Genomic DNA, 12,911 nt, shown 5'->3' with positions numbered 1-12,911 from the left:
AAACTTTACAGGATTACTCGCCAGGTCAATCCGGAGATTCCCTGAAAGTTTCATTGAAATCGGTCCAGCCGTTTCGGAGCCTATACGGAACATACCCACACACTTTCTCTTTTATATAAATAGAGATTTATGACTAAGTATAAAAAAGTCACGTTGCCTATGCCACAAAGCAAGCTACAGAAAAAGCTAAAAAGCAATATTATCGTCAAACGCTGGACGCCATTTTTGTTTGCACCAGTCGTCAGTTAAATGATACTTTTTACTTTGGTAAGAGATTACAGAACGCATCCTGACCGCACAAGTTCTCTTCATATTTTTACTCATCATCATCATCAATGTTATAAGCAACAACTTTGGGATCATTATCTTACTAATATTATAATATTAGATGCATGTTTTGCACATAATCACCAAAATGTCTTGACAGATCTCGATTTAAATAAGAAGAGTTAATTTATAGTTTCAAATAATAGGTAGGTGGTTTCCCGTGAAAAGTAACGGTTCTCGTGGGTTATTAATAAACCGTAGTAAGCACGGACGAAGTCGCGGGTAACAGTTATAACTAAATGCAATTTTCATATTTAATCTTTATAAGAGAAAGTACTGTTCACACCGTCATTAATTTATGTAAAATTTATAACACAACTTATAGGGTCTAGATATACTTCCATTCGTATAATATATCTCTATATAATGGATCTTTCCTCACACACACACACATACACATTACAGACAGATTGATTATAGAAAACGGACGATAGCAAACAACGATGTAGAGTACAGTAGAGTACTATACAATGTACAATTACACGTATATAAGTTGTGTTATAATTGCATCCATCTATTATTTAATTATAAAAACTAGCGTGGGTTTCAATTTCATTTATTACATTATAATAAGAATCATGGAATACGGCCACATTACTAATCCCATTAAACCGTTCGAGCATTATAATTATATTAGTTTGTTGATTTTAGCTTTACGAAGGCATGGGTATCAGTTAAGCTATAATTCGTAATATAATACAGAAGATATATTATGGTCTCCAATCGATTTTTACTGATGATTTTGGATTTGATTGATTCAAGTTCAAATATTGGCACTTATAAAGCGTTCGTACATATACGTTTACATAATTGTGAGGTGATGGTGCTAACTACGTTCGCCAACTTAAACCTAAAGCTAACAAGCTAGCAAACTTAGCCGGGTAATCGCACAGCAAATCAATATTTAGCCATGATGCAATTCACACACAAGCTTTTTTATCGTTATGACGTCAGTGCGTTAAAGCAATCCTTAGTTACCTTAAAAGAATTTCCTATAAGCTCACGTTTTATATAAACTTTGAACTTGTTGAGAGATATCTTAAAGATTTCATTCGGTAATTTTTTACAAAATAATAAACAATTTCCCATCAATGAATTTCTAATTTTATGTAACCTATTAAACTGCACAACGAGTTTATTTTCACTTCTAAGATTCATATTATTACAGTGTTTTTATTTTAGGGGGTTATCCCTAGGGGGTGAAGGCACTGAAGTTGAAATACAAGTTTTATTAGTTTAGCTTCAGAAGCTTGTAGTAAAATAACTAATTAAGTGTGTCACGGATGCCCCATCCCAGAATATAAGAAAAGTTATTACTTTATTGTTTAGAATTAAGATATGTTTTATTAATAAACATTATTGTTATTTTATATATATTTATACAATTTATTTGTTATATTTTATGTACTATTTATTTAGACATTAATCTGTTTGTAGCGTATAACAACAAAATGTCAATAAACTTTCGCAAAGTGACTCCTTTACCCACCCAAAATTAAAAAAGGAGTAGGAGAGATAAGCATATCTCAAATAAGCCGAGAAAAAATCTTCGTACGAAAATAAAATGTAAAACTAATATTAATTATGTAAAACCGATTCAGCGTTATAAAGTGGTGGACGCAAACCGCGAGGTGTTCAGAGCTCTCTCATAAACATAATGAAACGCTTATGCAAAAAAAGTTAAATAGTTTCTGCGGTTTACTAAAACTTGCTGGGAAAATGCACTAATTTGTAATAAAGAAAAGTTTTGTTTAGTATGCCTACTAATATTGTTGCCCTTACTAGGTGGCTCTGATTTTTTAAATTCAAAATTTGTTTATTAAGTACGCCTTATTTATAAGCACTTTTGAAGCATCAAGTCTGTCTGATTTAGTGACTCTCAGACCGGTTCGAAAAGAAGATTCTACCGAGAAGAAGCTGGCAAGAAATTCAGCAGTTGCTCTTTCCCAACATCAACATTTACGATCAGTTTTCTATCTTAAGGAAGATGAATGTGGACTTGTCTGCTACCGAGCTACATTGTCATTAAGAAACTCATCAATTGTGCAGTAACCTCGCTGTTATAAAAGTATTCTAACACATTTCAACTTATGCATTGGTAGTTCCAGAATTACAATCGGAATCCTGTTAAAAAGCGTTCACTCAACCTCACATAGTAAGCCGATTGTTAATATGAGCTTTACGTTTATGAAGAGTAATATTTTGTCTCAAAAATACTAAAAATGGTTTAGTTAAGTCTGTTTAGTGAAGAGCTTGAACTTACTCATTTGTCTGTTTGTTTGATGATTAGCAAGTTTATCGGATTGGTCTTTGTATTTTTTAATCGACTTAATTTTAAGTCGTTCTAACTTTTTTTATGTTCAACAATTAAGCTGAACAATATAACTACAACATAACTACTCTTCTTTATTTTGATGCGGAATAGTTGCCATTTGGTGTCATCAAAATTGAACACTGTTAACCATTGTAGTTTTCATTTTACGAACATTTTCGTTTACGTGGACGATGTTATTTAGTTTATGTACAGAATTTTTCTTTAGGTTAATTATTCTGACTACATATCATCTGTAAATAAATTGTAGGTGTCCCGGGGTTTGCAAATTGAACTTTGGTTGTGAGAATGCGATGGGCAGGATATCTGTGATGCTACGAGTGCCGCCAAGAAGTTAATGAACAGAAAATTATTAATAGGTCTTTGAGACCGCGGGAGCTAGAGTCCGATGTATTTACTGAGGAGGGGCATGAGAATTATGGGAGTAAGGAGTTTGAAGAAAGCTGCTTTTGACCGTCTGTGATAGAAATTTGAATGAACAAACCCAGAGATGTAGTAAGAACATAGAAAACCCTCATTTGAGCCATTAGTGCATGCAGTGCGTTGTGTCCAAAAACAGTGAAACTGCCCTGCGCACTGCGCGCTCAGAAATTTATTCCATTTTCCCCGTTTTATGGTAAACGTTTAGAACATTTTGGGTAAAATGACTACTGTCAACTTCTAAATGGAATGAAGTGACTAAATCTGTTCAAGAAAAACTAAAGTGGAACGATTTTTGTTGCTTCAATATTAGTGGTTTCTGTATATTCTTAATTCTGTGGAAATATTACGAAATGGAATAAATTCGCTAAATTGAAAGTTGTGAAACGTTTTCTCTTACTTTTCCGCGTTTTGAAGTTGTGGATGTAAGCTGCGAGGTGTTGAAGAGCTCTGTCATAGACATATAAAACTAGGGTTGTCACCGTACGAAGTAAGGTTGCTATTTTTTCACAACGTCTATTTTTTAAGCTTTTAATAACATCTCCATACATGATATTTTCTTAATAATCTTCATAATTCGTATTTCATTATTATTATTTTAAACAAGGAAGGAACCCGACGGAATAAGTGTTAATTTACATACAATTGGCTAATGAGTAATAGTTTATTGTCATTTCGACGCAAAAAAATGCTTAATGCTTCTGTTTATTTTGGTAAGATATTTTAAAACCTTTTTAATTTAAATAAAATACATTAAACTTAAAACTAAAACATGTGAGCGTACACTAAAGAAGGTACATATAAATCTATCAAGCATACTTAATGCAGCTAAATCGAAAATGTTCGTACAAGCGGGTAATTCAACAAATATTACCGAGCAAAAACATCAACATCATCGTTTACTGGAAACGACTTATAGTAACATATTATTTATCAAGTAGAATTTTAACTTTTTCTTAAAACGTAGATTTGGTTGGTTTTATATCAGATGGTAGTTTATTAAAAATTATCATTAAACATTATTTCTCTTAATAAACTATAAAGTGCACATTTGCTTAAAGTAATGTACAATTCTTTATAAAAATTTATGTGGTGGCAACCCTATATGAAAACCGCATGCATAATAAAAAAAGCAGGTGCTTTTAAAAACTAGCTGTAAAATACTAACTATTTTTGTATATTTTTTCCCAGACTAGTTTCGCATATATTAAACACGACTCGAAAGCGAAAGGTTTAATAAACTCGATTTTGCTGAGAGTTTGTCCCCTTGACGCATAGCCCTTATACGTTTAACATACTTCTACTGAAATAGTTAATAACTTAATTCAATAAACCATTCTCATTTTAATTGCATGCTCTACTTTTTGATTCCATGTCTGATCCATAAGACCCATACCAAGCGCTTTGCACGATTCATTAAAATTGCTATTACTCCGCCAATTATACACCGATTTTGATGATTCTTTTTTTGCTTCGTATGTTATAGGTACCTTCTCATAATTCTTCCACAAGTCCTTCACTATTCAGGCAGTTAAGCTTTAATGCCTTGTCTATAAGAGAGGCTAAAAAACTTGTAAAATATCACTTTAGGTCTCAATGATCTCATGACCCGTGATAGTTCCCTGCTCCCTTCTTCTCTTTTTTCATTTTTATTATTTATGTTTGAAGAAAATTATTAATTTTGTTTCATATTTAATTTATTACATTATTTTTAAGTTAATATCATTTTTATATGTAATATTTATATTGGTAGTAAACTTATTTATGAATTTGTATATAGTTACAAACATTGTTGTGTAAATATTTTATATATTTATTTAAGTAATGCAATGTTTTAATGGGTATATGTATATATTCACTTTTCTGTATTTTTTTCTTCGCTATTGGTTGTCTGGTTTTATTATAAATTTCTTTTTTTACGTACTTTTTGTGATGTGCAAAAAAAGTATATTCATTCATTCATTCATTCATTATACCTCAGAGGTAGTCCCATTTTAATTTGGTGAAGATCTGTTGGAGGGATCCTGGAAAAATCGAGGGAACTCTTCAAATGTTACAGGCGACAGCTACTTGAGTGTGTTTTGAAAAATATCTTTTTGAAATACATGTTATTATAGGCAGAGACATATTTGAATAACAATCGTCTCAGGAATCCGTTTATCTCCAAATCTGACGTAGGTAGCCCTGACCGGGAACTTTATCCTTAGAAATTGAGTCCCCTTTTGTGAAATTCAGCTTTATCCCTAGCCGGCTACTGAGAATTGAATAAGACAACTCTCCGAAAAGGATTCGATTTGGCGGATCGCTAAAAACTCTCCTTTTATGTTATGAGAGACCATTTACTAGTAGAGACTTGATAGCGTTGGAGAGAGCTTGCTACTACATAATATGTTAAGAGTATATCTGTATGTCGTAGGAAACGTAGGTATACTCTATTTTATCCTAACTTGCCTGATTATGTTAACAATATATTCATTACTTTTCAATAAATATAAAATGTGTGTTGTAATAAATACACATACTTTATATTTATTTAAAGTAAAATTGGCTTCGCTTTTCAAATATAAGCCGAGAGAAATAGATTTTTGAATTGTGATTTTAGGTTTTCTGGCATCGGCAAAATAATCATATGATTTTAATAAATAGCAATTAGATTTTAAAATCATAGATATTTTATTTATTTGTATGTTTTATAGATATAATTTAACTACGACGAACTTTGAATGAAATTTAACCTACTGGTAACAAAGGAAATTATGCGTGGATAGATTAACCATTGTTATGTTTAGGAAAATCTAATGTTGTTCAGACTTATTTAAAAGGCTGTATGTATTTAATCTTTGCCCGTCAAAATAAAAAAGAGATAAATTGAAAAAAGAACACAAAAACGATGTCATGCCCTACGGCAAGTGTCGTTATCACTCGAAAACATAAGATCAATACCAAATTGGTTGTTAGATGAATCCAGAAATAAGACCGAGAGAAATGTCTCTCATCAATATAAGTATAAAATATAGGTATACGGTAGTATTATGATTTATCGAGATGGATGATTAATGTCAGCTCGTCAATTTTGGAAAATTCTCACGTTACGTTTTTATCGGTTCGTTAGCAGAAATGCTAATGGATAAGTAGGTATGCCTACGTATTTATTTTTCATCTGCGTGATAAAGTAAAAAACAATGATTTTCCTAAAATATTAAGTTAAAGTATTAATTTTTCATCCATGCTAATATAATATGTACGGAAGTATGTCTGTTTGTTTTTTTTAATTAATAGTGTGCTGCCTATGTTCGGCTGAGCCGCTGCACCGATCTTCATAAAATTGTACACAGAAATAGTTGGCACCCTGGAGATATTTTTTCTTGTAAATGTATCCGGAATCCGTCCGTTAACAAACTAAACTATGTTACTTATTACTAAAACGGCTACGCCTTCTCACCCTCTAAGCACGCGTAGCCGCTATGTGCAGCAGGTAATTAGGTCCACAGCTGCACTCGAACGTGTCTTTGTGCAGCTCGCGGCACTATTCTAGTTGCCCATTCTCACTCATTGTACCTGCTACTACTACATCTAATTCCACTCACCTAAGCATCCTCAGCTGTTTACGAGCGCACCGTCGTGTATCTTACGACTCACTTGTGTGGACTCCAATGTTCATTCGTTGTGCTACTACTACTGCCACGCTTGCTCACATAAGCACTCGTAGCTGTCTACGAGCGTGACGTTATAAAGCTCGACGTATGTTGATGAACTACCATGTTCCTTGTACTTTATACTATCAATTCTGCTCCTGCTCACCTAAGCACTCGTAGCCGTCTACGTGCAGCACGTAGCCGGGCCCGCAGCCGCACTCGAACGTGCCGTCATGCAGCTCACGGCACAATTGCTCGCACGGGCTGCCTTCACCGCACCTCCCTGCAACAATACCAAAAGATACGTTTGATACCTGAACGAATTCATATAACAGTGGCCGCAGCGTTGGTGTGGGGAGTATTTTGAAGGCTCGCGATCATACCTAGTCAAGGAAAAAATATATACATTAACACTTGCAGAGCCATGGATCCGAGTAACTGTTGTAGAAAAATATTTGCTACGCACAATTTACTGTATATGATAACCATTCGTATATAAGAGTTGCACATTCGGAATCGTAGAGTCGTTTTTGAGTAGCGAAACCTTATCACGACAAAGTAAAATAAACCTAATGTCATTTGATTTTAAGGTTTAGAATTTATTCTCTGATATTGAGTTTTGGTTTTTAAATGTTATGCTAGTAGCGCTGACTGCGGCATAGGTTACGTTAGGTTAGGTTTGACACAATGCATCAAATTAATGATATCTTAAAAGATGAACAAATCGGAATTTTTTCTCGAATATAACGTTATTGTAAAATAAAAGTTATATTTGACGAACGACTCTACTACGACAACGACTCCACTTAGCATTTGGTACTGTAACAAGTAAAGTAACATAGCAGCGGATGCTATCTTAAAATAACCATACTTTACTATATGGTATATAATCTCAATGAAACTGATTAGTTTTAATATAACTGCCATATCTTTAACAGGTTAGCCCGCTACCATCTTTATTTTATCCACTAAAAGTTAGCCTTGCACTGCAGACCAGATCAGTGAAAGTTCAGAAATTATAAATTCCCAAATGGCCCCTGCCGGGAATCGAACTCGAGACCTCCTACTTAAATTCATAGCGCTCACCGTTGCTCCAGGGAGGTCGCCAAAAATCTTGGACTAAATCATTAATTACAACTAGGTGAGATCGCAGTTACGGGCTAACTTGTAGTTAAAAAAATATGTATGTATGCACTACCTACGAGTCCATACATACTTAACACATATTATAAATACGAAAGTATGTATGTTTGTCTATTGGTTCGTTTGTAGCCTAGAAACGGCTTAACAGCTTTACTGGTATATTTTAACTAATTTGTGCATAATGTTAGGCAGAGTTTGTAACTTTTTATCCCCGAAATACAAACAGTTCCCGCGGGATATTGAAAAACCGAAAAAAACGCAGTAGTAGTCGCGGTTTATACCTAGTAATACACATTCCCATAAGTTCTCATTTTAACCCATTTTTGCTGTTTCATTATCTGTAGAAAAAAAATGAGGCTAGTTTGTAAGTTCGAGTTTGGGGCCATTTATCATGGCATTATCCGTTTTTTGTGAACACCGCTTTTGGCTCGCACTGAGCGTACTATCGGCTAGTTATTTTATTTGGTTTTTTGGGTCTTTTACAGAGGACTGGGAAATGAATGTTGAAAAAACGTGTGAGATTGCTCTACGCTCGCAAACTAGCCCTACGGTTAACTACCAATTGGTATTAGACAAGACCGTTAGACGACCTGACACTGTGAATTTAAGCAGTAGGTTCTGGGTTCGATTTCTGGCAGAGGCAATTTGTGAATTTTATAATTTAAATTTTTCTCTGGTCTGGTCTGGTGGGAGGCTTTGCACGTGGCTGGTTACCACCCTACCGACAAAAACGTGCCGCTCAGCGATTTAGTGTTCCGGTGCGGTTTCGCGTAGACACCAATTAGTGGTATGACTACCATACTCCCTAACAGGTTAGCCCGCTAATATCTTAGACTGCATCATCATTTACCACCAGGTCAGATTGCAGTCTAGGTCTAACTTGTAGTGGAATAAATTATAAATATGACAGCCCTAACTAATTTTACTTCCTTCAAATCTCAATAACACTTCGTGATGTGAAAACAAACGTGTGAGTAAATTATTGTCTTAACATTATACCCAGGGCCATTACCTTTTTACTGTTGCCTCAGTTATCCGTGAACAGATTTAAACATAAATGTAGACCCAGTTTATGTTATGGTTGTCACTACGTATTTTATATGACAACTTAGTGCATTTCTATGCAAATATTTATCTGAACTCAGGAAATATTTGTCAAACAAACGTTAAATAATTATGCCATAGAATTAAGAACATAAAAAGTCTTCATTCAGCTATTATTGCATGCAGTGTATGCATTGTATCCAAAAACAGTGAAAACGCCCCGCGTAGGTCTCACTTCATACCCGCGTAATGTTGAAATAATAAATTAATTAATAAATATACTACGAGAATACACACATCGCCATCTAGCCACAAAGTAAGCGTCACACAGCAGCACACAAGCTGTGTTATGGGTACTAAGATAACTGATGAATATTTTTATTATTAATATATATAAATACTTAGATTATACATATAAACACCCAGGCACTAAAAAACGTTCATGTTCATCACATAAATATTTTCCAGTTGTGGAAATCGAACCTACGGCCTTTAACTCAGAAAGCAGGGTCGCTGCCCACTGCGTCACAGTCGACCGTCAATGTTGAAAGCTAACAAACTTTTTCCTATTTACACGTTTTATGGTAAACGATTAGAACATTAGAGGTAAAATAATTACTGTCAACTGCTAAATGGTATGAAGTGACTAACCGCCTGTTCGAGAAACACTACTAAAGTGGAGTGGTTTTCGATGCTTCGTATTAGTCGTGTACACGGATTCTGTGTGTTCTTAATTCTGTAAGCAATACTATAATACTCACAGCCGATGGCTTTGTCCATTTTACAAGGCCTAGCCTTTTAGAGTCTATATAACATAACATATTAGAGTACATATTAGCAGGATAAAATGTATAACGAGTCGCAGTAGTATCTTGTAATAACGCATAGCTAACGCGCTTAACTCATCATATCAAGCGAAAGACGCCCACTGCTGGGCATAGGTCTTTTGAAGGGAGATCCAGATTTGCCGAGGTTGCCATCAGCACATTCAGCACATTGGGATCCCCACGTCCATCTGATCTCCGAGCTGTGTGTCGCGTCAATTGCCTTTGGTTGCCTGGAAGAAATCGCTATGTACCGATAAGGCCACCAAATTGTTCTCTCTTGCTGTGTATTTATATCTCTGTAACTACTTTTTTTCTTTGGTGTACAATAAAAGTGTATTCATTCATTCATTCATTTCAGCTTCTCAACTAATTTCAAAACCAAGATGGCCGCCGTCACAAAATGGTGAATTCCCTTTTTTTGTCACAACTGTGTATGAAATGGGCTTGACTACAAGAATAATGTAAACTATACCGATTGAAAATCGGGTTTTTTTTTTAATTTTTAATGGTTAATAGACCCAATTAAACTGCGAAGTCTTGCGACCATATAAGGCTACCGAATGACTTCCGCTGCGTCACAGAAACATAATGGAAATATGAAAAAGCTCTTTGTAGAGGCGGCCTCGCGTTCCTAATCAACTTAATTACTTACTTGGGGAAGTGGAAAGTGTTAGAAGCTGAAACTGTAGCTCTTTTTAATTATAATGGAAACGGTCCACAAGTTATATTTTTCTTTACAATCCCGTGGCCGTCTTGGTACGTTTCAAATAGAACTTTGCATGCCTTTACTTTTACTTTGCTTTTGAAGCCATCATAACTTTTAACGGGAACTTGGAAGTATGGCTTTAAACATAATCAATAAAGTTTTCTTTGTGTAATGACATATAAATGCAACTTTAAAAAATATATTATTTTAATATAGTCTGATGATAATTAATGAATACAATTTTATTGATCGCAAATAAAAATATCAAACAAACAGCATGTTTAAAGGTATCATCTGTGGCCTTATAATTAATTGACGATCTATTCCAGCAGACCAAAGGCGTAATTAAGAAAATGCTATAGATGCTTGATTTCAAATTGATTTGGTGGCCTAGAGTAAGTTGTAAGGACGAAGATATAGGCTACTCTTTATGCCAAGGAAACAAACGGTTCCCACGGGATCGATAAAAAATTATAAATAAAAATTTAACCACTTTGACTTTTAGTATAGTGTTATTCTACTAGTCAAGTCATTCATTTGATACCCATATTGAAGGAAGTAAAAAATATCTAATCTACCTATTTGTTGCGGCGGCCATCTTGGACCGATTTTCATCAAACATATCTAAGATTAATTTAAGTTTCAAATAAATAAAACGATATCAAATTCAGTTCATACGTTCGGAAAATACAATGCGACAGACACACACACACACACACACAGCAGTCGCAACAAACTTATTACCGCCTTTTTCCGTCGGGGGTTAAAATCTTAATAAACAGGGACGGAGAACCCCTAATATAAATTCGAAAGTAATCTTTTTCTTCCGTTACGTTTTCAGGTCTAAACTAATTTCGGTAAGGATATAGATGGCCAAATTAAAGAAGTAAACTGTAGAAAGCGGATTCTTTGTATTATTTAGGTGTTACTATTTAGGTGACGAACTTGAAAATGTCGTTTATAATGGATAGACAGATAACACGAATTGATCCAATAAATTAGAATGGGTATTGTAAAAGCGAACTGGAGCCTGGTATAACCACGTGTTGCCGATCCGCCGAGCTCACTGATTTCATTATCCGTCACAAAGTCACAAGTCATAAGCGGAAGAGGGTAGCATATTTCTGTAAGCTCCGGTTACCCTGAATTACCTCGGGTTAATCCATACTAAACTAAAGCGGTGATAGCTCAGTAAGTAGGAGCTCGGCTTTACTTTTGGGGGGCCGAGTTCGAATCCTTCGAAAGTTAGATTTCGATTCGAACTAAGTTATATGCGTTTTAAGTAATTCAAATATCACTTGCTTCAACCGTGAAGGAAAACATCGCGAGGCAACCTGTATGCCTGACAGTTCTACATAATGTTCTCAAAGGTGTGTGGAGTCCGACAATTCGCACTGGGCTAGCGTGGTGGACTACAGCTTTAAACCCGTTCTCAGTTGCGTGCATAGAGAGTATTCACACGAGTTATAAAAGACTTGAGGATAGGCATTGTAAGAGTTACAAAAAGCCTGTTCTTTTCGTTATATAACGTTCCAAGTCATAAACGGAAGTGACCAAGCATATCTTCTATATATATAAAAGTGTGGGTATGTTCCGTATAGGCTCCGAAACGGCTAGACCGATTTCAATGAAACTTTCAGGGAATCTCCGGATTAACCTGGCGCGAGTAATCCAGTAAAGTTTGGGGACGATCCGATCACTCCTATTTTTGAACTGTCAAATACAGCTTTTTTTTTGCTATGATGATATTCTATTGTTGGGTGTACATGGGTGTAGATAATGATCTTCACCCGCTCGAGAAGAGAATAGAAGAAAATGCATACGGAGAGAAATAAATGATTTAAAATATTTTGAGACTTAAATTAAAAATTTAATGATGTAAGTTTATTGTTTAAATAAAATAAAGCAAAATCTACCCCGGCGAAGCGGGCTGGGTACGCTAGTTTTTTATAAATACTGCTATGTTTTCTCTATAGCTTTCAGTTTATTACAAAAGTGCACTGGTGCCTGGTATTATGTGTTGCTGATCCGCTGAGCGCACTGATTTCATTATGCTACGCACAACTCATGAGCAGAAGCGGTTAAGGGATTTGTTATTTTATTTTAATAATGCAATTAAATTTTATTTTATTTATTTATAATCCAGTAAGTGAGGGACGCTTGTGCCCAGCATTGGGATATTAATAGGCTGAGAATGATGATGAGTGTATTGATAATCTATAACGTTAGGTTTGTATTAAAAAATTGCACATTTTGTGACTACGTGTTGTTCATCCGCTGAATGCAATAGTTGAAATGTACATTGGCGCCATTCTTGAAACACTTCTGAACATGAATTGTATAATATCACTCTTTTTATTTTTCAACCAAAAACATCTTCTAAGTAAGACCACAGAGTAAGTTTCAAAAAACAAATAGTTTTTTTTCTTTGTAGTGAAGTTTCTTATTGTGAAAGATTTTATCATCAATATATTAAA

At 34.7% G+C, this 12,911-nt stretch overlaps 1 protein-coding gene across 1 annotated transcript in view; it reads right to left on the bottom strand.

The window, feature by feature from the left end:
* Positions 1–12,911, bottom strand: part of LOC120624052 — a 208,219-nt gene that overhangs the window by 67,486 nt on the left and 127,822 nt on the right. Inside the window, exon 3 of the mRNA XM_039890384.1 lies at positions 6,881–6,997. Coding sequence (XP_039746318.1) covers positions 6,881–6,997 — 117 coding nt within the window. The remainder of the gene's footprint in view (positions 1–6,880; positions 6,998–12,911) is intronic.

This window comes from Pararge aegeria, chromosome 1, assembly GCF_905163445.1.
Source record: "Pararge aegeria chromosome 1, ilParAegt1.1, whole genome shotgun sequence".
Taxonomy (NCBI): Eukaryota; Metazoa; Arthropoda; class Insecta; order Lepidoptera; family Nymphalidae; genus Pararge; species Pararge aegeria.
Note: the sequence above shows the minus strand (reverse complement) of the source record. Positions and strands in the feature narration are given on the sequence as shown.